The 27,068-nt window shown below is 41.9% G+C and overlaps 1 protein-coding gene across 1 annotated transcript; it reads right to left on the minus strand.

Moving 5' to 3' along the window:
- Positions 1 to 264: 264 nt before the first annotated feature.
- On the minus strand, positions 265 to 13,274 carry ALKAL2 (ALK and LTK ligand 2). Its single transcript, XM_009512544.2, has 5 exons — positions 12,806 to 13,274; positions 10,276 to 10,329; positions 10,088 to 10,168; positions 7,685 to 7,751; positions 265 to 1,113 (listed from the first exon to the last, which is right to left on the minus strand). Exons 1-4 carry the CDS (start codon positions 13,062 to 13,064, stop codon positions 7,687 to 7,689), a joined length of 459 nt encoding a protein of 152 aa, XP_009510839.1. The 5' UTR covers positions 13,065 to 13,274; the 3' UTR covers positions 265 to 1,113; positions 7,685 to 7,686.
- Positions 13,275 to 27,068: the final 13,794 nt, after the last annotated feature.

Genomic DNA, 27,068 nt, shown 5'->3' on the forward strand with positions numbered 1-27,068 from the left:
AGGGAAAGGTATATCAAGGCTTCCTGAGACAATTTCACTGACTCTAAAGTTTTATGATACTAAAATGATTTATTGGACATTTACTGATTATATTGCCTTGTAGTATCATGGATAAGCTGCAGATTTTTAAATTTTTTTTGTTTGGGGGGGGAGGGGGGAGAAGCCCAAACAAACCACCATTTGTCATAAAAAAAGATTCAAATCTAAAATGTTGTAGAGACTTGGAGCAGCCTTGTGGTCTGGGCATTTTGCAGGACTGGAACACACAGATCTGCCCGTCCTCACAAATCCATAGGAAGTGTCCAAATCACCTTTCTTTCTTGCTCTACCAAACTCTTCCTGTAAAGAGGTTCCAAGTGTGGATAAATGATAGTAGTCTCTGGAAGGTAGCTTGTTTATCAAATTCTGGATTCAGTGAACAGAAAGCAAACCGAGAACAACTTAATACCAAACACTTTATTACTTACGCTTGTTATTTACAGTATTTACATATTGCACGTTCGCTGGAATGTTTTATACATTTATTATATAAAGTAAATTAATGGCAGCTTGTGTTTGTGTAGAAAATCCATGCTCCACTGTCCCAAAAAAATATGTCTACTTGGAATTACGTTCCTGTTTGTCATGCGATTTGTACTCCTAGGGTACAATGTGACCCCAATGCAAGTCTGTTTTAACCAAACTTTTAAAAAATTGCATAAGCATGAAGGATATCAAGTGACCACAACTACTGTGGAGCAGATCTTTAGTAGTTCTAGATATACAAACATTCCTTAAAATTGTAGAATTAAGCAACAGAACATCAATTTTCTTGGTGAAATATTTGTGTTTATATAACTTTTGGCAGCATTACACATCATTAGTAAAGTGTGTTTTTAAGTATGGAGCATCAGGTACTACTGGCAGTTATGCTACTGTAAAGAATGTCAATCTGCAAACTTGACGACATACAAAACGCATGTTAAAAGAATTATGGGAAGTAGTCTGTCAATCTGCAAAAATAAATCTCTTGTTCACAATGGAATATGTTATAAAGGTAATAAGTTCTGTTTCCCTGTTGGTTTCCAAGGCACTTCTCTTGGTTCTTGGTGTTTCTTTTCGTGGTAATAATGTCTGGTGGATGAAAAGAAAGAAGAAAATCGTGTTTCATCATGTTTTATCCTCACATACGCGTCTTTAAGAATGTATTTATTACACATATACAGTAGTAAATACAACTGGAGAATTCAGTAATAACTTTGGAAAAACCTGGTAGTGCATTTCGGACTTAGCTCAGCTCAGTTCGTATCAGCCGGACTGCTAAATTACTGTTTTGTTTGTTAACCAAGGCTGAAAGTTTGGGAAATTGTCGCATTTTGTGGTGGTTCATTTTAGTAGACAGATTTGGAAAATACAATTCTACCTATTCAAAATGTCCTCATAGGTATGTTTAGCCTGTTCCCTTGAGTGCAGCTGTGAAGTCAAAACGTGCATAAACCTCAAGGACAGTATTAACAGATTGCAAACATCGGACTTAATGTCTTGGCGTCAGGAAGTGGTTGATACGATGTCCAGTAATATAAATCTGTCAAGCTAAGGTTTGAAGGATCTAGGAAGGATTTGGTATTTCATTGGGCCCATTAGTGAAGAAACTTGGACTCATATAAACAAGAGACAAGTAGAAGTAACTTTCTGAGATTTGGGCGTATAAATATAGTCCCTGGGACCTGCAAACACTGAGGCAACACAAACTGAGTAGGAGCTGCAGTGGTTCCATTTGCTGCCTGTTCTATTAACTCTTCCCAGAATAGTGTCTTGGAATGAAATCAAAACCGCTTCTGTGACACTGGTATCAAGATCACTGACAGGAAAGTGCAGGTTTCCACATTCCTTATGTACGTATCTAGAAATCCATCCTCTCTCCAGTAGCTTCTGGGTTCTTTTTTTTGCATTTTCTAGACAGGTGACCATTGAATGCTGCAAGTCTTTCTACCCAGTTACATGAGTCTCTAAGACAACCTCTTCTGCCCTTATTTTGAAGTGAAAATGCACCATGTCTTCTTAGTCAACGGGAACTGCACATGTGAAAGACACTGCTCTGACATGCGAGCAGATTCAGCTGAAGCTTCTGTGTCTCACGGGCACCAGAAGTCTACATCGGAGGTAAAAAACAGTGGGTTCTCTGATACTGGAGTTCTGCTGATGTCATTTTTCAGTTCAAAATTTCATACCGTCTGTCTGAACATACGTATCTGTCTCTGCCATGATCAGGGTGAACTCTGATGTTCTGAGTTTCTCTACATTTTCTACTGCTTAAGTATAATTTGTAATAGAATCATTTGAATGCAAAGTCAGTCAGACTTGACATAATCCATTGGAAATCGAGCTATTGGTGCATACAGAAATACTTGTTAGTGGTATTTAAACATTTAGTTTTGCTATTTTTTAAAAGCTATTAGGAAATGTAATAATGTTACAGAAAAGCTTAATGTAATTTAGGTTTTTTTCTGGTTTTGCAGATAGGACATACTTTTTTTTTTTAAATGTCCTTCCTTAGAGGGGAAACTGACGTAAATTTTCTTTTTCTTGCTAATTTTCTGTATGTATGCCCCTGCTATAACCTATTTACGCTGTGATGTTTAAAAGTGATGTTTAACAACAACACGCTTTTGGTCTGATCAGTGTGTGGTACAACTGGCAAGTTAAACACTGAGAATTTAATAAATAGTTTTTTCATTACTAATAGGAATATGCAGCTCACTGAGGGTGAAAAAGTGGAAGTGGATAGGATGCTCATTTGTCATCTATACCTGCTTTTGTGTGGGTTCATGATAAAAAGCTGTGGGTCTTAGATTTGCAGTGCTCAGCTAAATTGCAGTTTTCTAAATCCCTGGCAGTTACAGAAACCCTTGAAAAGGCCTCAGATTTTTAGCATTGATTCATCTGTTGTTGTACTATTTTTTTTTAAATTTCCCATAGTCTGTATTACATGCATCAGTCTAGGAAAATTAGACTGGAATTTAGCTGAAGGATGACAGGTAGTATCCTTAGTGGAGATCTTGCGTGCTATGTGACTGCAGTCTCTCTTGACAACATAGGTAGCCACGCGACTCCCTTCTCCTCTTTAATTTGATAGTTTTCCTTTGCTAATGCAAAGAAGAAAAAAAAAACCCAAAACACAAACCCAGCCAGCTGTATTCGCTGAAACCAGCCAAACCATACAATTGTTCTGATTTTAAAAAGCACAAATGAAAGATACTGTAAAGGCATATCATAGCCTTCCGAATTCAGTTCTAAGCATTAACCTGTGCGTGACGGTAGAGATAAACTCTGTAAGGAAAAGCTCATCTATGTAAGAGAGGAATTTAGTGGTTTAAATATCAATACAAACTTTAAAATACTGTGCCAGTAGGCTTTTGTAGCAGAACGTCTGTGTGCTCACATCAAAAATTCCTTCCGCAAGCGTGAACACCCGGGTGTAAGTCTGCTTAATGTGAGCATCAGATCAGAGATTCATGCACTGAAGATGATAAAGCTCTTAATGTTACTCTGGTGCTAGCCACAGAGATCCCCTAGTAAGGAAAACTCAGAACTGCCTCTTGATAAAGTTGGACTATGCCCCACTAGCAACCATGTAGGCTGGCTGGCTACCTCATTCAAAGCAATAGTTCTGATAAGTGTCTTAAATTAGTTACCTTGGGAACTACTTCCTGTCACCAAGCAGAGGTGATTGAACACATCGTGGGAAGTTGTATATGATGGATCAAGCTATACTTTCTAGAAAAAAAGGGTCCTCCTTCACTGAATAACATACAAACCCCACATCTTAATTCCACCTTCATTTCTTTTATAACATGAAAGTGACATTTCTGGAGTGCGCTTGATGTTACTCAGTAAGAAACTGCGTGAGAAAGAAAGCAATTAAGGGCTGTTGTTTCCATTGTTAGAAAATACTTTAAATAAAAGTTAAAGCCCAAATATTATGTTGGTTTAAGAATAGTTAGGAAAAAATGGATATATAATATAGTGTACATGAATGGGATATTTACTGTCGTATTTCAGTTTTCTCTTTATGTATTTAAAGTTTCCAAGTTTGTTTTGTATTTTCAGGGGTTTTTTAACATATAACAGGGTGCTCTGGCTTCACTCATGCATTCTCAACAAGTAAAAGGGCTGTTACTGGGCCCTGCACTGCTTATATCGGTGGGACAGGCAAAGAGTGAACATACACTCTAAAAAAAGAGACAGTAGATCGCAGTTACATATATGTAGGATAAAGAAGAAAAAGTGAAGGCTCTGTAAGTTGTATCACACACCCGCCCCTGCCTAAGGTACCTACTGTGATAGTAATAGATGCCTAATTCCTGTTTTCACACCTTATTTTCTTGTTTGATCTTAGCACCGAGTTTCAATGTCTTGTGTGCTCTTAAGCTATAATAGTCCAAAACGCATTTTAAGTACACATGAAAACAAAATCTTTTTTTTTTTCTTCCCCCCAAATTGACCTCTAAACATGGACAGATGTCCATGGATCTGAAAAATGCACCAAAACTACTAGTTTACTAGTTTTCCGAAGTATCAAAAAGCAGTAATTCATCTACAGCCCAGCCTACTCAGAAGCCTCCGATGAAATGAAAATCAGCTACTGAGCAAAACAGGAAATCTGATCTGTTGGTGGGAAAAAAAATAGCAGGTGTGGATAATTAATCTGCTATTTTACTAGTTTACAGGAGTTTAAAAAGATTTTTTTAATCGTATTTGTCATTACATAATAGAAATTGTGAATTTAGACTTTTGTGGAGTAGTATCATGTAAGAAAATTTTGTTATCTAATATTCGGGAGTTAGTCTGAGCTTTAGAACTGATACTAACTAGTAGCCTTATGGCACAAACCAGAGTGTTTATTGTCAGACTATAAATAAGTACACCAGAGTGCCATCTTAAGTAACAAACGGCTTTGAATTCTTGTCTTGCTCTGTGTAAGTGGTACTATGTTCAGGACTTTGCAACTTCTAGAAATTACCTTGGGCTAGTGACAGCTATGCATTTTGCCGCAAAAAAGGATGGTTTGATAAGCAGAAAAATACAAGAACCCATTTTTTTACAGTTCAGTCCATGAAATGATGAAAACAAATAAAGCCTGCATTATACTTTTCTGTGAGAGTGGATGTTCTACCCACATAAATTGAACTGGAGCAGTGGAAAAGCTTTGAGGAGGAAGGATGCTTAATTTTATAGAGACATCTGTGGATCTCAAGGCATATGTGGCAGAGCACGGACTTCCCTTCTACTCGCAGAGGCTGCTTAAGAGTACTGATATTAATGATTTATGTCTGTGTGGAGAATAACAGAAGTGGAGACTTGTTACTCACGTTGAAACATGCCTGCTAGTTGAGCAAGGGAGTTGTTTGGCAAAATGAGATGGACTTTTTTTAATAGACTCCCAGTGAGAGATGTGAACTATTTTAGTTACTGTTCCTTCGTATTATGAGTTTGTGTTTACGTGATAGGATGTAAAGATACAGGCAAAACTTTCTAAGGAAAGGGAGGAAGAATTCCCTACTCTGATGTATCTGCCTATTAGTATTGGTAATAGCATTATTCACCTATCTTTTGCAGGTGAATATCATATAATAGCTAATTTGTTCCTTGCTTTCTGGATTTTACAACTGAAAAGTTGAATCCCTGGCATTTCTCCTAGTAAGATCAAAGGACTTACTTATTTGCTAACTTCTTTTTGTTCTAATACTACATGCAATTGTTTCCATGGTTCCATCCCTGAACACACAATGTATGAATAAGAGATTCCTCTCCATGGCTGCATATTTCAAATTAAGGCATGTAACAGTTATTGGACATTAGAAATATTCTGCCTTGAAGCTGGGCTAGTTCAGGTTCATTTTAGGAAGTCAGGCAGAAAATACTTAAAGAAATGTTGAGGATTTAGTGTAAAGTCAGGATGTTAGACTTGCAACTGGAAAAATCTTTTCCAATATCTAGTTGAAATCCTATCTTGTTGCAAAGTTAAACAAATTATGTCTTATTTATCCACACTAGATAGAGAGAATGGCTTGTAGCCACTTTTTTTGAAATTTAATAGCTCCGTCATGTTTTCCTGCAGTAGTCTTTTCTTCAGATTAAATAATCTCAATTCCTTTTAGCTGTTCTTGTAAATTGAGTGTTCTAGTTTTTTGGTCATCCATGTTGCTCTTCTTTGGACTCTTGCAAGAAGCACCCATAAGTCTTTGTGGTATTCTTAATTAAATACAGCATTACAGCAACAGTGATTATTTGAAGCGTTTTATAACTAATTATTCTATTTATAAATTCCAGTATGTTGTTTGTCTTTTTTCAAGTGTGACATGGTTGACATGCTTAGTTTGTGATCCACTACAACCCCTATGGTTTCTGCAGAACTATCTGTCTAGCTATTCACGACTTTCCATGTATTTCTGCAGTTGATTACTCCGGCGTGACTTCAGAATTCTGCCCTTTCCTTTAAATTTTATCCCGTTTTTAACTATTTAGCTCGTTTTCAAGATTAGTTTTGATTTTAAGATTGTACTTTATCACAGTTGCTTCTCCTACACTACTGTCATCCATATACTGTCTTTTATCACCCAATTTGTAAATGAAAATATTGAACAACACCATACTCATAATGAAGCTGTGTGACTCTGTTCAATATATTTTTCCAGTTTGACAGTGAAGCACTAATAACTAATTTTTTCCAGCCATTTTTACGTTTATCTTGATCACCCTTCCCTAGCTTGCTTGTGAGAATGCCATGCAAAACAGTGTCAATGCTTTAAAAAAGTAAACCAGGATGCTTAACATTTACTGCTTTTTCTCACGGTCTCTCTCTACAAGACATTTATTTTGTTACAGAGTGAAAATATTTTGGTTTGACAGCACCTGTTACTGACAAATCCTTACGGGTTATTATTTATCCCTTTGCCAGATGTCACATTTTTGTCTCAGGTAAAGGTTAAGAACAGTATGTAAATTAGTCCTTTTGTATTTTTATGTGTCAGTTTTCTAGAAACACAGATCATTTGGACGTACTTGGTTGGTTTTTGTTTCAGTGCATGGTGAAATTCCCAAAGTATTTGTAGGACTTAGAGGTACATCTAGGCAAAAAGGGAGGGAATAAACTCATAGACATAAGAGGTGAACACAATGAAAACCCCAAGAAATCCGAGTAGCTTAAATTTAGCTTATCAGTGCTACTAATAATACATTTTAATTGAATTACTATAAAAGCACCTGCAACCTATCTGCATTTATAAAGCTTTCATGTGTATAGCTATGTATATATTAACTCATACTAAAATGTACACCATAGATCTACAGCTGCACACATAAAAGGGCTGCCGCTGCCAATACAGGCAATTGTGTACTGAGTCAACTCTTGAAAAATAAGCTACAGCTGTTGTGTTTTGTTCTGTAACAAATCCACTATCTGCTAACTGTATGCGGCTATGAATAATTCACAGCTGATGCACATGGACTTTTATATCATGACTTCCAGTAGGGGGTACCCTTTATTTATTGCCAATATTTGCCAGATTAAGCCAGTTTCTTCAAGTACTCTGAAAGGGAAATACCTCAGCCAAAGGACAACTGTTCTTACACTCCCATGAATTTTCATGTATGAAACACAAAATTCACTGTAGAATGTCATCACTGCTATGAAGAAGCTTACCTTCATCCTTCCATGCACATGGGGCTTACTGCCAACCGAGTAAGAAGCCTGGCACATCTTTTATAGTCTGTCATGAAAAAAGAGCATAAATAGATTACTAAACCGATTTTGCCTTTAAATATCAAAATTGATAACGGTGTGCAAATTATTGCCGTAATAAAGTTCCATGAACACCTTAGTGTTCAACAGTATAGAAATCAGCTCCTTAGACTTAGAAATGAAGTATGTAAAAGTTGCGAAACTGAAAGCCATGTCTAATGGCACATGTAACTATGCAGCTGACTTCTGCATACCTCCTATCTATAAACAAATAGCATGCATGTGCTTGGAGGCTCTCCAAGTGTATGCATGTATGAAAATGTATACACCTGTGTCTGTGCTTAAATGTGGGATCTAAACACGTGGCTGTAGTATTTCCATATGACAGGAATAAGTAGTGCTCATCCATCTTTGAAATCCAGCCCTCAGTGAGCAAGACTATCAACTTTAATATTAAGTAATGCAACTCCCCAACATATTTTCTTCCTGGAAGAACTGTGAAATTAGAAAAATAACATCTCCTAGTCATAGGAATGTTAAGTCCAGCCTGAGTAGGTGACCGCATCATACAAATTCATACATAACTGTATCGAGTTTCGTCTTAAAACCAGTAAAATTGGTTTTTCCACAGTAGTCCTATTGTTAGTAGTTCTTATTTTAGGTTCCTTCTGCTTTTTGATGCATTCATAATAAGGGGCAGAACCAATGCAAAACTAAAAAATTAATCCAGAGACTTTTTTTACTTTAACATGGCAAACTAAAAGCAAATTTTGTGAAAGTTGGTTATGGACAGACAGCAGAGTAAATTACTTTTTAGGTGCCAAAGTTATGTACTATGCTGTACAAAGTACTAAAAGGTATGCCAACAAAAAGATTTTTTACTGACTGCTGCTGTGCTGCAACATCATAGAAGCTTTTAATTTCTTTATTGTTTGGCCTCTACGTAGAATTAGCAGTATTACCTGAAATCAGGATATTATAATGAAGTATCATCATACTGTGCATGAAGAATTAGAGCAGGTTGTTTACCTCATTTGTGTAGAAGAAAGTTACTTTAAGGAGATGCTGGTCAGTCCAGCCCCCTGACTGATGCTGATTTTCATTAGGCATTATTTCATTAATGAGTAACTACAACTAATGTTTCCTATAGATGCAATGTTAACACTCCCTAACAAACAGCATATTTGTGCTATAATTGCCATTTGTGAAAATTATCCAGACATTATATTGGCAGGTATGTCACCTGTCAGGAGGAGAAGGCTAATTCCGGCTTTAAGACCAACTAGTTTGTAGCTTCACAGCTTGGAGTACTCATAGTGCTGATGTTTGTATTGTATGCCTTATGAAGAAGGCAGTATGACCGTTTGCTTGTTCAAAACAGGCTAGATATGAACAACTTCCATCTCCACCCGTGCAAATGGAATGTGATACAGTTAGCCATTATCTATAAATCCTTATCTTTCCAAGGTATTCTTTATCTGAAGCCTTACAAATAGGGAAAAAGTCTGCAATTCTTATCAAATATGCCTTTAAAATATATTGGGCTGAAATATTTATTAATATGTGAAACTTGGAATCTGTAACTCTTGTTTCTATTCCCAGCTCTGCTACTGACCCAACTGGTTGACCTCAGACAAGTAAAATAAAGTGTGCTTCCATTCTGAAAAGGCTGTACTAAAATAGCATCTGCTTACTCAACAGGTCCACCTCGGTTTGAATCTGGAGTCACATCTACTGACTGATAAATACCAATGTTTGTTTTGTTTTTGTTTTTTAAATTCTCTGTGCTGCCAACACTGATATCATAAACTGAATTTGCTTATTTGTGTCCATCAGCACTTTTTTTTTTTCAACTAAGCCAAAAGTTATACTTTTGTAATTCACTGAAGACAAGCTTTGCAAAGATTCACTGTCAATATCACTGGTAGACAGGTAGCTGAACAGTCAAAATCTAAAATGTCTGTCAAATCTTTCCACGTAAATATTCAATGAAAAGGAAATAGCCCCACCTGGATTTCTGGTCCTATCTTGAATTTGACACTATAGAGTCCTGTGTTCCTATGAAAAGCAAACACCTTTGGTTTGGAAGCAAAGAGGCATATGTATCAGTACCTGAGGAAGCAGCGTTTATAGCCATTTTACGCAGTGTATGTGCAGTGAAAAAGTTGCGTTTCCATTTTCCTCACTGTAATGCTGATGCTATTCTAGCAATGTTGTAAAGCGTACTTAGTACATTTTAGAGCACTCCAAATTCTTCATTGCAAGGAATGTATTCTAACATTGTATCACTACTGGGACCTCACAGAGCTATTCAATTTTAGACTTTTCTGTTGTTTTATGAAAGTCTCCGGCTTTGGTACTTACATGCTGGGATGGTGCAGTCCCTTGTATTGTGATAAAGCCGATGAAAGTGTTTACTACATTTTGGGCTGAAGTAAAGTGGACCTGCAATATGAAGAAAAGTAAGTTATGAATCAGCACAGCTCATAGGAAGAGTGCAGCTTATGGTATGTATGTGAAATGATGGATACCACTGCAAAACTAAAACATACCTGTTAAATGCTTTAAGAATTTGTCTTTCATCCTCAGATCTCTGGGAACTATTTCTGTTGGACAGAAAAAAAATAGTAGTCACTCTGCTGCACTGGAGCTATGCTTGCCAAGCATAGTATGGGGAAAGGTGATGTTTGTCCAGCAAACATCACCACTACGTCTTGACAGATGCACAGAGGCCAAAAGTCCTTTGCATACAGTAGGCCAAATTGGAAGCATTTCTTTTACATAAGAAGCCACTGTAAAATGCACTGTGAAACACACTGTGATGATGAAACAGGTAATGCCTGTTAGGTGTGCAGTCATTAACGACGATCACAGTTAACCAAGCATCAGATTTTAGCTCTCTATGAATTACATTATCATGTTTACCTAGATTTAAATTCTTCCAGAAATTTTAGTTCATGGTTGCTCAGAAATGGCATGTTCCACTACTGGTAAAGACCCAAAGATATATTCAAGTTTGGTTCAGCGTCTTCTAATTCTCTTATGCAAATATATCCACTCTTTTGTCACAGGTATGTTTGTACAAGCATTGTTCTGCTGTAATCATGAGACTGGACCGATCTACTTACAGGAATCTTTCTTTCCCCCCCTCTAGCAGTAAATAAAATTCACAGGAAATGATCCCAAGCAAATTGCTCTCTTCTGGCTCCCTATGTTTGTGGTTTACCGCCTTGCGTTTTGTGTTCAGCAGATGGCAAAATGAAACTGGTTTACTGAAATCCATTTTAGCCCTAACCCTTGCTTGTGCCTTCCTGATTTACAGCTATCTTTGATTGCTTTCCGTTTCAAACTCTATGCTGATAGCTTAGTGCTGACTGTGTATGATACACTACATGGTGCTTTATTTATTTGACCATAAATGCCTGAGCAGCCTTTTTCATTCCCCTGGCACCTCTTATCAGATATAAAGCAGAGAGCATTTCCATCCAGATCTGATTCACTTGTGAGGTTAGACACTTCTCGAAAGTCATTCTTCATTTAGTTCTAACTTTAGTCAGTGTAAGTAAAATTGACCTTATCATATTTGACCTAATTATGTCACGAAGAGCATTAAAAACACACATGCTTCACTCAGAAATTTCCCGTGGGATAGGCTCACTGGGAAAGTGATGCCAAAACTGAAATGAAAGACTCTAAGCGGTAGTTCCTTTTCAGAGTTGCTGGGAATAACTCCATTATAGTAACAGAATGAAAAATCCTGCTTAGGACTCAATGACACCACTACCAACTAATCTGCTCTGAAGTAGGTTTATTATATACACAGGTAACTGTTCGGCACAAATCACATGTTCTGTACCAATATGCTGATGCAGGGCGGCCAAAAACTATGCCTGTGTCCTACGTTAAGATGCAGAGCTGTGCTCATCAGGGCTCCCTGCTTAGTCTGGCCTCTTCAACTTTTCAACATTTATAAAACAAAACGTTCTCACTATGGTGATCTTAAGTGGAACAAAACTGTCTTCCTTTCTATATTCATTAATCATCCAGATGAAGAAGTAACATTTTCATTACAACCACCACCAAATGCAAATCATGAGGATATTTGAATATGAATGAAAATTAAGAAAAGCTGCAATGAAGCTTTATGAGATCAATAATGGCAAAATAAATAGCATACTAGCAATATGAAAGCCAGTTTGGAAAAAGGTGAGTAGACATCTGCTGGAAAATATTCGGAAAGTCGCTTTCAGGAGGAGGGGTAAGATGAGCAGCAGTAACACTGTAGGGAGTGACAGGGAACAGTAAATTAGACATGGCAGGAGAAGCCACATCGACTTTCAACCGGATGCACAGAAGTACATCACGACGCCGAGCGGTAACTATCCATCGCTATGTGGCGTGGTACAACTGCTTCTGGACCGCACTGTACAACCCTGAATGGCTTACAGACAAACCTGAGCCTTCACTGGAGCTTAATAAAAAGCCATTCAAATGAAGAGGATGACTGCAGGCGTATCCCAAAGTAGTCAGAGCTTGCACAGGGACAGAGGAGTACTCCGTGTCAGTTCCCAAGTATTTCAAAGGTGCTACCTCTGGAGTACAGAACGGACTAACAAGCACAGTGAAAAGCTTAATGAAGCTGAGCTGCAGGAAAGGCTTCTAGGTGTGAGATCTGTAAGGACATACTAGAGTCCTCCAGGGGAACTCTTGCTACGGTTATTTCCAAGAAACACTTAAACCAAGCACATTTTGGAAAGTGGTAAATTCCAGGAGAAAGAGCATTTTCATCCCTCATTTCTTTGATCTCGGTCTTTCCTCTTATTAACAGGTTTTGTTCAAGCCAACACACAGGAAGTTGGACTTCCAGTTGAGTACATTATCCAGAGAGCAAGAGGCTCTGAGATGTGGAGCTTTTCTATTCCAGATTTGCCGTCTGTGTCAATTTCTGATACCAAAGGGAATCTACACGCATTTTGAGTGGTGAATTCTGGATACAAAATTAGTAACCTGATGTGATGTCTGATTCACCAAGGCACCCTACAGAAAAAAAAAAGATCTCCTAAGTCAGGGACTGTGACTTACCGACTCTCTGCTCGTCCTGGTATCCTCCGTAGTCGGCCACTTCCCTTCGATCTAAGTTATAGTCGTGCTTGGAGAAGTACTGCACCCCACTATCCTTCTCCAGGTGGTACCTCTTCAGTTCCTGAATGATCTCCATGATCAGATTTATGAGACTTTGCCTGTCCTTCAGGTCTGCAGAGTCAGTTTTCTCTTTGCAATATCCTGCTGAGAGCATTAAGAGCACCAGCCCCAGCAGCCCAGGGGACCTCAGTCTGCTCATTGCAGTCTGACCCGAAGGGTGTACGAACAGATGAAAGGGAAGGGTCCGCCGCCGTGAGAGGCCTCGTTTCACTGGAAGAGAAAAACTAGGGTGGGTCGGAGGTGGGGAGACTCATGGGGGTGAAATCGGAAACACACCGCCGGCGGAAAGCCCGGAGACCGCTCCGCAGGTCGCACACCGCGGGAGCGGAGCCCAGCCCGCCCCGGCAGCCCCGCGGGGAGAGCGGCCCCAGCGCCCCGGGCAGCGCCCGCGGCGGCCCCGCGGCGAGGGCGGGCGGCTCAGCTGCGGAGCGGGGCGGGGCGAGGGGTGCCGCGGCGGGGCGCCCCCGGTCCGCCCTGGCGGAGCAGGTCCGCGGTGGCCACGGGCCGGCGGCGCGGACCGCCCGTGGAGCGGTGCGGGTGCGGTGCGGTGCGGGGGGCGCCAACTTTCGCCCAAGTTTTTGTTTTTTTTTTTGCTTGGGAGTCGCGGCGGCTGCGGACCCAGCGAGCCCGCGGAGCGAGGGAGCCCACCCGGCCTCGCCGCGGGGCTCCGCGCAGGGGCTGCGAGCGGGAGCGGCGGGACGGGCGGTGCGCGGCTCCGGGGGCAGCCGTCCGAGGGCAGGGCACGGCCACGCCGGCCCTCCCGTTCTCTGGCCTTCTGCCCTCCCAGCCCGGGGAAGGGGCGCGGGGCACGGCCACGGGCACGGGGAGCGGCAGCCAGCCGCGGCGGGGGACGCCGACCCTCCCCGGAGCCGCTCGCCCCCGGACGGCTATCTGCCCCCTGCGCGGGGTGCCGCGGGCGGCCGGCCCACGCACACGGCCGCGCAGCGCTGCGCTGCCTGCGGCGCCTCTCCCGCGCCAACCTGGGGCTGTCACCGGCGCGTCCCCGCCGCACGCAGCGCTCCGGCCCGGCGGGGCGGGAGGGGTGGGGGCGTGGGGAGGGAGACGGGGAGGAAAGAGGGTGGCTGGCCCTTCCCGGCCGCGTTACCTGTCTCTCCGTCCCAGAAGCCGAGGCGTCTTCCCCCGGGAGCCGCTCCCCGGCTCTCCCCCGGCGGCAGCAGCCCGCGAGCGGCGGGGAGTCCAAGTTTCTTGCGGCTGGCCCGCCCGCCCCCCTCCCGTCCCTGTGCTCCCGCCGTATCCAAACTACTCCATCGCCGCCAGCCCCGGCGCAGCCGCTTATATAGGCTATAGGATGGACATGAGACGGCAGATAGTATCGACTTGGAAGTGGGTGGAAAACAATAAAAGTCCACTTGGCAACCTCGGGAGCGTCGCTGCTTGCACAAGCCCCCCCTTCCCGCCCTCCCTTCCCCCCCCGCCCCGGTCCCCCCCGTCCCTCCCCCTCGCTCGGCTCTCCCGGGCAGGGCTCAGTCACTCCTTCGCCTCTCTCCGACGTAAGGAGACGGTCCCAAGTGTGTGTGTGTGTGTGTGTGTGTGTGTGTGGAGCGGGAGGGGGCGGCGGCGGGAAGATGGGGACGGACGGCGAAGAGGGGGGGGGGGGGGCGCCTCGCCCTAGCCTTTAATTAGAAAAGCGCAGAGGAGCCTCTGAAATATTCATGGCCTTGGCGCGGCTCCCCGTCAGGCGGGTCCCCGGCCCCGCGCTCCCCGCCGTTCCCCGCGGGGGGCCGCTCGCCGGGGGCGGGCGGGGAAGCCGCCTGTTTACCGGGAACTCCGGGCCCGGCGGCGACGGGGAAGGGGAGGTGTTGGGGCGGGGGGGAGCTACCGGGGAAGAGGAAGGCTATTTTCTGCTCCCGCCGACCGGGAAGCCCGGGGAGCAGTGGCTGGAGCGGGGGTCTGGGTGGAAGAGGCGGGCGCGTCGCCTTTCTCGCCCATTCTTGGCAAGGGCAGTCCCGGGTGGCAAGGCGGCTTCCTGGGCTCTCGGCGCGGCGCTGCCTGGAAGCGCTCCCGGCGGGACCGGGTGGGGTGAGGAGGAGGAAGAGCAGGAGGAGGGCGAAGGCAGCGCCACCGGCAGGAGAGCCCTGCCGGCTTCCTCGGTCGCTGGCTCCCTCAGACGAGGCTGTCAGCCCGGGGGACGGGGAGGTGGTGGGCGGGGGAGCCGGCGAGGGGGGCGGCAGCTCGCTGGCAGCGTTGCGCTTGCCTGTAAAAGCGAGACCCCTCCTGGGACAGTCATCTCCCCGAAACGGGGCGGCCCGAGCCCTCCGCCGCACTCCCCGCGGCGCCCCCGGGGACGCGTGGAGCGGCCGGGGTGAAACACGATCCGGCTGAACTTTTCTGTTTACTTTGATTGTGTGGAGAAACCTCTCCCTTGGCAGCCGGAACGGGCTAGCGCGGCGGCGGCACGGCTGCCCGAACCCCCGACGAGGCCGGGGTGGCCGCGGGCGCGGCGCTCGGGGCCCGCCTCACGGGTGCTGGTGGGGCGGCGGGCAGGTAGCGCGAGCCTCCGGTGGCGGCAACAGCGACCCCCAGCGGCCGCCGCCTCGCTCGAGGCCGGCGCTACCGCCGCCCGCCGCCAGGCGGCGCGCGAGTGGCCGGCGGGTGGCCGTTAACGGTCGTCCCCTCTGCCTCCTCCTCGGAGCCGGCGGCTCCCTTCCGGCCGGAGGGAGCTGTGCGGGCAGGCAGACCCGAGGAGAGGGGTCAGTCCGGCAGACCGAACGGAAAACGATGATTCCCCTCTCACAGCGCTGCCTGCGCGCCGCCTATTTTATGCGATTGTATTCCCCAACTACAGCTTAATTCTTTACCTTTCCTTTAAAAACAATTTATAAATGGCGTGCATGTCTATTGCTACAAAAATCTTAGCCCAGGCTGTCACAATGAAGTTACTTTTAAAAAAGGGTGGGAAAAATACACAACATGGTGAAGAAAGACACCCAGAGGCAAGACTGAGAAAGAACGCTTTGTCAGAAGTCCAGAATCCTACCTCCCCTTTGGCTTCATGGTTTGTTTCCAGTCACCTTAAGACTCGGGGAAAAAAATAAATTGAATGAGCAGTTCAACAGTGAGGAAGAATGGCCCTTTGCATGACAAAACTTGGCATGGCAATATTTACAAGTTAGTCATACCAAATATTGACACATTAGGGTCACCTAATGGAGATAGGGAAGATGGAAGACGAGCCAGGTAGTACGCAGCCTGGTGTTCTGTTTCTACAATTACTTTTCAAGAAGTCCTTCACCCAAAGTAATCTTTTTGGAAAAAAAGGTAGATACAGCTGCAGAACTGAGAGGTGTTCAGGAAGTCAGCTAAACACCTGCGTGGATTCTCCCCTAGCTTACAACTACTGTTTCTGTGTCATTTTTGGTCGTCATCCCATAAGGAAGGAGCAGCCTGTGTTTCAAGTACACACCAGTTCAACTCAGGAACTGTGTCTCTCCTAGTAAGTTAGATGTACCCAGACATGTCTGGCATGGGTAACAGCTGGCATGGAATGATCTGCAAATTGTTGGATAATGTGGTTTATGTAGTATTCTTCCTTTTGAAGAGGCATCGGACATTACCACAAACTGTGTTAATACCTCTTATGAGGTAATTCCACCATGAGTCTGGGAATGGGGTAGCTGGCATGGGCCAAAGACGCGCCATGGACAAATTAACGCCATAGACAATTTTATTCCAATGCTCAGGAATATTCCCTTTAAATTTACTAATATAGACATAGAGTCAAAGTACAATGGAGATATTAACTGAGATATGAGGTAGATAAATGAAGAGTCTGTTGCCTTTTTATGCATGCAGAAACTGACGCGAGGGTCTATTCCGATTGGTTTACACTGAATTACACTGAAGATATGTCATAGCTCCCATGACTTCAGTGGAGTTAGTTGACATTCACACCAACAGATTTAGGATGATAATTTAATGTTCCAACAGGTTAAAGTTTTTTAAGTAGGTTTTTTTAGGGCTCCATCTACGCTAACCATCTAGATGCTACCGAGCTCCTACTCTGTATATATATTGCCAAAACTGTGATCTCGGAGACTTCCACCCACCCTCAGTCTGACTCCTGAGGCTTCCAAAATGAGCGTGTGCACTATTTGCCATGACCGCTCGCAGGTTCTTGGACTTCTTCCCTGGATACCAGGAAGAGCCTTACTCTTATCAACACGAAGCAGCCAGGATGGTGAAGAAAGCACGCTTCCAGGACTTACAAGATGTAAATTTTAATCTCTTCAAGCAGAGATGAAAGATGAACACACCTTCCCAGCCAGGACAAAAACCTGCTTGCTTTCCTTGAAAGAAGGTGGAGAGGGAGATAGGAAACCCAGTCTCAAAAAGTAACATGAACCTGGGAGAGCAGATCATTAGAGGCAATGCTATACAATGAGTATTTTGACTTGTCCTGGAGGGGTAGATTTCATTTTAAAATACCGGATGTGATTTTTTGTCTTATTTTTACAGGATGTCAAGTTAGTGAACATTTCTAAAATCAAAATCTATGAATAGATCAATCTACGATGCTACTACAAACACCCTATCTTTAAACATTGTAATCTTCAAAATAAGGACCTTGTGAAGCAAGCATAACTCAAATGAGAAGATCAGGCGCAGTATTTGGTAGATAGTTTTAACCGGTGTACTGCGCCGTGCTTGCTTGGAGATTATGAAACAGAGGCACTACGTTTGGGATTTGGAACAAATGCCAGGCAGAATTTCTAGCTTTGTTAAGTAACACGCGTTCGTCACTGTTTTCACCAATTCTGTTCTATTATGCCTTGTGAAGACATTAAAGGAAAGATGTCTTGACTTCTTTTACTTACATGGTGTACATGAAAATAAGAAAATATGTTCTCTTTGGTTCTGTCTTCTAAGACTGGTGAAATTTTCATGCTAAGAGCCCTACAGTTTCAAGCATGCTCTTGTTTCAGCTGATTATAACAGACATGAGCGTTCCTATCTATATTTAATAAAAGCAAGTGCAACATTTTCTGAAGTGATTGCAGAGCAGAGCTGATTGTCTAAATCAGGCTCATAACCAATACATGAACTGAGTGTACGCTCAGGAGAAAAAAATCCAGTGGAGGACATTCATATGACTAGACTATAAAAATGCTTCTTGCGTTGCTCTTTATTCACCTCAGAACCTCAAAACAATATTTTGAAATATTTTTTTTCCTTAAACTTCACATCAACTTACAAAAATCTTAAAAAGTCAAGGTGCACTGTTGGTTAACAAACCAGCCATTTCAGTCCTCACAAAAGGAAAATGGTATTTAATCTTCAGGTTACACATCAGTCCTGCTATAGATAAATATGATGGAATGAGATGGGGCTGGTAATTGTGTTGGGTTAATTGAGTGGGTATCGGTTGATGTGGCAACTGGACTTCCAAAATATTGACCACACACAAGGAATCTACATGTGTGATAGTTCTTAAATCTGTATAGAAAAATATATACATTGCATCCAACAGATGACACTTTCCAAAATCTCTGCTCCAAGTTACGAAAATGCAGAATATGTTTTCAATATAATGTATTGTACATAAGTGTAAAATAATATTTATGCACCTGGCTCGGTTATCTCTGTGAGCCTCCAACTCTCAGAGGCAATGCCCAATGACAGCTGCCGGGGAGTGTAAAGACAAGGCATTAAGAATTCCTGTAGCACTGAAATCAGCCAGAGAACATATATAACTAGAACAAAAACTTCAACAGATGTTAGGGGTATTAAAGCCAATTGAGCATTTTAAGGACTTTCCCCACTTCCTACCTGATGCAAATGCCAACAGGATTAAAATCCTATCAATCACTGCTGCAACCAAAACTGAAGAACTTTGGTACAGTTCCCAAATGTTTTATCAGAATTGCAGCCAGGGCTAGCTTGACGTTTGGTAGAAAGCTAAAAAAAAAAACCCACACAACAAAAAACCCAAACCAGATTTCTGGCTAGAACATTTCTCTGCATTTAAATTCAAGGCTAAAGACAACTCTGAGTTGGCCAACGCATCAGCTGTTGATCCAGTGTCGAAATTATCTTCAGTCAGCTTTGCGGTGCTGCACCAATGCAACGGTGCTGCACCAACGCAAAGCTACTGTGGAAATCCTACTGACCCAGCAGGAGGAAATCTGAGTCTTACAAGAATAGTCTGACTTTTTTTAGCTGCCTTTCATGGTCTTCAGTGTACCCCCTGAAATCTCCAGAGACCACTTCTCTGAACTATTCCATATTTAGGTTTTCAGAGAGACTTTATTTTGCACAGTAAAGATGAATGTCCCAGAGAAGCAAGTCAACCTCTCTTTATGGTAGACTGTTGCCTACAGGAGGACACTAACATAGAACAGACCCCTAACTTTTAAGCAGCTAAGGGAGGGTGGTGTGTTAATCCTGCTCTAAGAAACTATATTTTAGGCTGTAGGCAGTTCTATTGCTACTGTGCAGCAGTCAGCCTACGATATGTGTGCTCACTGTTGACTCCTATCTGTTCACTTAGAGTTAACAGCTGCAGCTGCAGAAATTGCCTTTCCACATCAAACTAAGACTACAAGTAAAAGCCCTAGCTGATGTCTCGTTAGCTGAAAGAGTGCATTACGTTTTCTGGCCTGTTCTCATCTCTCTGTGCCAAAGGAAAGAGGAAAACATCAGTGCACACAAGAACTCAGTAGTTTCAGAGGCAGAGTAGCTTCCTTCTTCATTCCCAAACCTGGTTCTTAGCTTGAGGAGACAAGTTAGATCAAGTGTGGTTTTTAGAGCCATTGCTGATAAATGATAGCATTTTGATAGTATAGCCTAAATTTGAGAATGTTCTATCACAGTGTGTTTGCAACACTTCTTAAAAAATTTATGCTGAAAAACAAAAGCCATCTTAGGCAACATAAGGATATCCCATATGACTCACTATCAGCATCTGAATGCTAAGCACAAGCATCGAGAATTTTAAAAAGCAGAGGTACTTTTTCCCTTCTGTGGGTCATCAGTAGGCAGGCGTGCTGCCTGTGTGGTGAGCAGGCCCCTGTGACTCTCTGGTGGACAGCTGGATGGCTTTTTACAGATCAGATGTACAGCAGGCCTGTCGGCAAGGTCATGGTCTAGAGACTGCTGGCCGGCAAGCACGCTCTGTGGAGATCTTGTGCCTACATAAGTGGCTAAGGGAAGGTGGGAGGTTAATCCGGTTCTAAGAAACTATCTTTCAGGCCGTAAGCAGTTCTGTCACTACTGTGCAGCGGTGAGCCTACTATATGTGTGCTCACTTCTGGCCAGTGGTTCTCTCCTTCCAGAAACCAGTACAGCAGTCCCAGTTGTACCCAGGCAGCCTCCTCAAGACCAACTTCGTAATAAAATAAATAGCCTGCCAGAGTAAAGGCAGAAAGTTATTCAAGAGCAGCCGAAGACTGTAAAGAACAGTCTATAGATTCCAGATTTCAACTCCTAGCCTTTTTTGATTCTGCACTTGAAGTAATATAAGGAAATCATCCACTAGCCCAGGGCTGTGAATGTTGTCTCTTCTTGTATGGAAGTCTGCTGTCCTTTAGAAGAGAGAAAACATCCTGAGTCAGCCAAACTGCGGGAAGTCCAGGACCTGGCATACACAGGGTACATCTGCAGTAAATGTAATGTGCGCAAGACCATTGATAAAGTCTGTGGCACTTAAGCCAGCTGGCACAGGATAGGCCACATCCATTCTGTCCATCCTTACTGCCGGTGAGAGGACAGCCTTATGCAAACCACTCATTAGGAACGCTTCCCGGGATGCCTAGCTTCCCAACAGTACACGGAAATCGATCAGGAGAGTTGCCACAGGCTAACCATGTGCCAGGGACTGCTCTTAACAATTTCACAGTATCCATGGCTGAGTTCCAGTGCCAGGAACCCTCCCTGGCAGCATTTGGTTTTGACTTCTGGCACAGGCACAACCCGTGGGTCCCACCCATGTTGCAAGGGATAGCGGCAGCTGCAAACCAGCCATCCCTTAGGGGTCTCTTACCAGTTGGTGGGACTGACAGGAGTTTTATTGCATCGTGGCCTAAATTGGAATAAAATAATCATCGGAATCTGGGAACTGCAGCGGCTTCTAAAAGCAGATTCAAAGCTTGAAATCAGCTTAAAAAAATAGTTCCATGTCTTATGGTCAGGCAGCTCTACACAGCATCCACTGGAGGCAGCAAAGAATCAGTGTAAATTGGGAAGAATCACAGTGAAATCAAGTTAATTACAGAACAGAATAAAAAAGATTTCTTTTTTCTTTTTTTTTTCTCCTCATGTGCATTACCTGTATAAATGCAAGATCTTTTAGATCTTGTATGGCAATGGACTAAAATTGTCAATATCTTTAGTTTTAGCCAAAAGGAAAAGAAAAGGTTAAAAAATAATTTTATACAACCTTTACAAGCTGGTCTTTGTCCTAAGACAGAAAATGACTTTGCCTCACAATACATTATGTTTAATAAGCTATAACATACTGAATATTTTGCTGCTGCGACTGTTCTCTTCAGCCTCTTTCCTGACCTGATTTTCCCCCAAAAATTACTAGTCTATTTTTTAAAGAACATATTTGCACATATAACAGAATAATACCGTTTTGAGACAGGTCAAAACTTTTTATTCATTTGAGGTTTGGGGGGCTTTTCCCCACATTTTTTGTCTTATTCTAAGCTAAAATGTCAGGTTTGTCCAAGTTTGTCTCACAGAACATTAATGCCAAATGGTTCTGAAACTGAAAACTGACTTGGATTTCACTTGTTTTATTGTTGGTGTTCAAGTGTCATATTAAAAAAAAATCATATTGTAAAAGTATTTTCTATAATTTTCATTCTAACTTCTTTCTGTTTAGGAAACACAGCTAAAGAAGAAAAAAACCCAAACCAACATGTACAGCTATGAGAAGGCCTTAAGCTGCTGAATTAGTACCTATTTGTTATCATAAAAGACAAAAATCAAATTGACGATTCACTATGTTATTCATTTAGATTTTACATTGAGCTCTGCCTGGATAACAGAAGCAGTTCAATTGTTTTCACCTTTTCCAGTTGGCGTAATCACCTGGGAAGGTTTTCATGCATTTTTATAACAATTTAGTGACAAATACCACAAGGGAAAGGTTTCTGTCTTAAAATGTTAATTTCCGATTAAAATATTCAATCAAGAGGTTATTTCTCTTGTATGCAAATTTTGTAAAATGTTGGTCTAATATACAAAAGAATTTGTCTCTCTACTTAAAGGGATGCATATGGACTTCTATCACTGCCGTCGTGTAGATATGTAGATATGTAGATATGGCGATTTACACCCATCATCTTACTTATTCTGCAGTGTTAGTTTATTGTTAGTGGAAATACCACTTTGGTAGTTTCAGTTAAGTCAGAAATCGCAGTCAGATGTTTCTGTTAGAGGCTGTCATAGAGTGAGAATGTTCCCTCGTCAGTGTTGCCCAATGCAGCTGTGACCTCTGCAGTTATTCTATTTGAAAACACAGGATTCAGAGTAAAGAAACCCCCTTGTTTCAGACAGAGCTATTTGTCTCCCTTTCTTTGTCCGTTCCTCACTTGTTAGAGGAGCAATAGCATAGTATTCAAAGGAAAAGGGTTTTGACCGTAATAATAGTGATTAGGAGCTAGATGAAATCTGGAACTTCCATTCTTTGAAAAAGTCCAACATTTCAAAACATCTTTGTTCTGATTTGAGACAATCTCACAAACAAATTTTAAAAACCTTCAAAAACATTGACTGTGGAAAAAATATTAAAAGAATTTCAGGATATCAGAATATCCTGTGATTTTTCCAAAACTAAATTGTACATCCAGCTAATTCAGAAGTGGGAGCACTCTGGGGAGTTTCCCAGAATTAGGACTAGCACAGGGAACATGTGGAACAGGACCTCTGACAAATCAAGTCTTGAAGGGCCTTCTGGGGTCTTTAAAGCTTGGATCTAACTAGATTTCCCAAGGCTACTGTGTTCTTGGCTCCATGATGTCCTGCAACTTCTGACTGTGCCAAGAAACTTGATCTTGAGATTGGCTGTTCAGTCTGTTAAGTCGCCAGATGCCTGACTCTGAAGCAATCTGTTTGGTGCAACCTACTGGGGAGTTGTGTTTGTCTTTTGTCAGAGGTTGATAGAAAGTAAAATATTTCCGCAGAACTCTGTTTTTAACAAAGGAGTGCTCCCCTAATGAAATAGTGCCATGTTTGTAAACATCTTACTAGCTCTTTTCATGTAGCAGGCAGTTCTCAGTCTAAGAAAGTGGGTGAAGGAATAGAAATTAAAGGATCATGATCCATTTAGGGTATTTCTTAGTAGCAAAATGCTAAATATTGCTGGTTTTTTTTCTTCTCTACAGACAAGGTAAAACTCTGTTCAACAAGCAAGTCCTTGTGTAGGCAAACAGTTCCCTTCTGAACAGTGAGGCATGAACAAACATCAGAAAAAATTCAGTTTTTTATGTTCATGGCAAAAATAAGTATTTTCATTTTATTCATCTTAATCTATATTTAAGGTGAGATGGCCCTGACAGCAGAACAGTTACCTGTCAGCAGTGTATCCCAGGAGAATGGCAAATGGATCTGGCAGTTTTTTGTAGCGTACTTCGGCAAAGAAATGTTATTCCAGTATTGATCATATATGTGTGCAGGGTAAATGGGTGCCCTGATCAGTTGCTCCAGATAATGTGGAAAACAGGTACATTTTCATTGCAATGAAAGGGAAATTTCATGGTTCTTTCTTATCTTACCCAAAGGAATATGTACAGAAGATCAAACTCAGGTGATATTTAACTCAGTAGAACCACATTAACCTTGGTCCTAGTTCTCTCAGTTGGTAAAATACACATATACTTTATGTCTCTAGAAGAAGTCTTAATGAAGCCAGCCCCAATCAACTATTCTAACATCAGTGGATCAATCATAGGTTGATGGAAGATAACAGAGATAAGTTATTTTGTTTACTTGCTCATTTTTACACATTTTCATGTTATTCAAGGCAAGAACAACTGACTCATGTTCCAGTTTATATTGGAATGTTTCTTTTGACACTTTCTACATCCCTTACATTATTTTTATGTTCTTTTTTTTTTGTGGTCCTTCCCTTTTTTTCCACTGCATCCTTTTGTAAAAGGAAACATCAGAAGAGTTCATAGCATGCCAGCAACAGTCTCATCACTGCTGGATTTACAGTTGTATATCTGTTAGTAAACTTGAGTGCTAATTCATTCTGTCATTTTGCTACAGGATGGCATTGGATTATTATATTGGTAGTGCTATTTAACTCCTTAACAATGTGATATCTGTGCAGTTACTTTTGTCAACAAAAACCTATTGTCTAGAAAAATTCCATCCCATCTTGATTGACAAAGCCTATTTTTTTTGTAAAATCTGTGTTGACCAAGATTAACTAGAATCACATCTTTTAATTCTTTATTTATTGATTTTTATATCTTTTTCTATTAATTTACCTCTGACTGGAATCAGACTAATCAATTATCATCTATATGACTCCATTTCCTCATCCTGAATGGTGACAGAAGGAAAAAATAAGTTTTCAGCCTTCTACAGTTTCATTGTCACTGTAATAAATAAATAAAATTAAAATCAGGAGGCCAGATATTTTGTCAGCAAACAATTAAGTGTTACTGGAAACGTCTTACGCGCTTGTAAGATGCTTATCTGTTTTTGATGTTGTCTAATATCTGTCTGAGTTGCTAGCGAATTAAGAATCTTTCCTTTATTCCTATGTGATCCATGTATCTTATCTGGCTTCCTTCTAAAGACAGAACAGGAGTATTAATTGAATAAATGTTCCTTTTCTGCACTATTAATAATTTAACAATTCATGTCTTGTTAAAAGGCCCATTTCATTGCTATGATTCATTTCTTTTTCAGTGCATTAGAATTCCTCACTCTTAGCCCTGCCACAAATGGACTATTTTTTTTTCCATTGTTGTTAGCTTTCCTATATTTCAGGTGGTTTTAGCTACCTATCATTGTGTATCAATATTATTAACACCAGTTTTGTAAAGGAAAGTCATGCCTTACAAATCTATTGTGCTTTTTTGGAAGAATCAACATGCATTAGGGAAATCTGTCTGGTACTGTGAACAAGTGCTCTCAAAAGGCTCCTACATAAATAAAGCTCTACTGAATAAGAACAAAAGTCCTTACATAGGTAAATAATTGCCTAGAATACAGAAAATGGACACTGGAGTAAGCAGTAAATTTTCACAGTGCAAGCAGGTTATCAGTAGAGCCCTTGAGGGACCTGTGCTAAGTTTGGTAATTTCCAGCATATTTGTAAATGAGGCATTCCTTGGAAAATGTATTACTGTTTACTGATATTAAGTTATTCATGAAAGCCTGACCATGAAAAATCAGAAAAGAGCCTTGTAAGACTGAATGGTCACTGTAATTGCAGATGAAACTCAGTATAGTTACATCCAATGTTAAGCAAAATATATGGGGAAAATAATCTAGATTTTATAAAGAACATAGATTGATCTCTGAGCTGACTGTAATTCTTCTGGAATGATGTCTTGGAATTAGAACAGATAGTTCCAGTAAAAGTGTCATCCTGGTGCTCAAAATCAAGTCAACATTAAGAACTATTTAAAAAAGAACAGAGAACACACTGGAAACCACTCCTTCCCTCTCCACAGAGCAGGGTGATCTGTCTGCAGCTGTGTTCCCTCCTCCCTCTCCACTGCAGAAATACATACTAGTACTGGAGGAGGTTCTGAAAAGTTTAACAGAGGTTATCAGGTACGTGAAATAGCTTCTGTACAGGGAACAGCTAAGTGGGTTAGGACTTTCAATGTAGAGGTTTGTGCTGGTTTTGGCTGAGAAGGGGTTAATTCTCTTCACTGTGGAGGTCGGGGACCTTTCCAGCTGTCGGCAGGAGGCTGGGAGGAGCAGGGTCATGGCTGGGGCCGCTGACCCCGAGTGGCCAATGGCATGTTCATTCCATACCATGTGACACCATGACCAGTATATTAAGGGGGGCAGTTGCAGCTCAGGTTGGTGTGGCATCAGGTTGGTGGGTGGTGAGTGGCTGTGTTGTGTGTGGTTTGTTTTGGTGGTTCAACCCCCTCCCCCCTGGGTTTTGTGCCTCTTGTTGTTTTCTTTTCCATTGCATTTTTGTTGTTTTATTTATTTATTTATTTATTTTAATTATTAAACTGTTCTTATCTCAACCCATGAGCGTTACCCTTCTGATTCTCTCCCCCATCCCACTGGTGGGGGAGTGAGCGAGCGACTGTGTGGGGCTGAGCTGCCGGCTAAACCATGACAAAGTTATGTAAGTGAAGGGGTATGTGGTAGAGGTCTACGAAGTCAAGAGTAATAAATAGGGAATGATTGTGTCTTCCAGTACAAGGTTTGGGGCCCTTTGCTTCAAAACAGATGATAGGAAGTGGTTCTTACAACATGCGTAAAGCGTCCTGACACAGGATGCTCCAAACGGTAGAATTTAAATGTATTCAGAGGTGACTGGAAAAACTTATTGAATAAAAAACTAAAATAAAAGACTACTAAATTTAAAAAACTGACACCTCTGTTGTCTGTGGATGAACTCCTGGGGATTCCAAGAGTAATCTTTTCTGATAAACGTATTAAATGCATGCACTTCTATGCTATTTCCTATGCCTCCTCTTGTCAGGGTCTGGATGCTATTTTATGTGGAATCTTGGTTTCAACAGGTATGGCCACTCTTAAGGAATGTTATGGGTGAGAGCAAATAATTTACTATAGGGCATTAAAAAATACAAAACACATTGCAGTCCAGATCTGCCAGAATCAGAATTAGCAGTTGTGACAGTAGTTTGGTGCTACATTTTAAGCCTATCCAAAGCCTTTTTGCCTTCAGTTACCTCAAAATCAACTACAAATTGTGTGACTGACTCTAACTTTTCTCCTAGCTCTGAGGATGCTGTAAAACATAGCAATTAATTAGCAGCTTGAGCCCCTATTTTTTTATAACTATAATCGCCTTTCAAACTAACCATAGGTTTTAACAAGTTTGGTTTATATCAAGCACAGAATTTAGTCAATTCACCCTTGCTGGTGTCCAACATACTTCCTCTGCAAATCTCATAGAGTCTAATAAACTGCTTTCTGTCATCATTTATAACATGACCTTAATCATAAT

This window comes from Phalacrocorax carbo, chromosome 3 (assembly GCF_963921805.1).
Source record: "Phalacrocorax carbo chromosome 3, bPhaCar2.1, whole genome shotgun sequence".
Taxonomy (NCBI): Eukaryota; Metazoa; Chordata; class Aves; order Suliformes; family Phalacrocoracidae; genus Phalacrocorax; species Phalacrocorax carbo.

Excerpts from the sequence above, each read along its gene's own strand:
- ALKAL2 (XM_009512544.2), bottom strand. The coding sequence starts at position 13,064 with ATGAGCAGACTGAGGTCCCCTGGGCTGCTGGGGCTGGTGCTCTTAATG. Across the intron at positions 10,330-12,805 it reads CCAGGACGAGCAGAGAGTCG|AAATAGTTCCCAGAGATCTG; the intron begins GTAAGTCACAGT and ends TCTGTCCAACAG. Across the intron at positions 10,169-10,275 it reads ATTCTTAAAGCATTTAACAG|GTCCACTTTACTTCAGCCCA; the intron begins GTATGTTTTAGT and ends TTCATATTGCAG.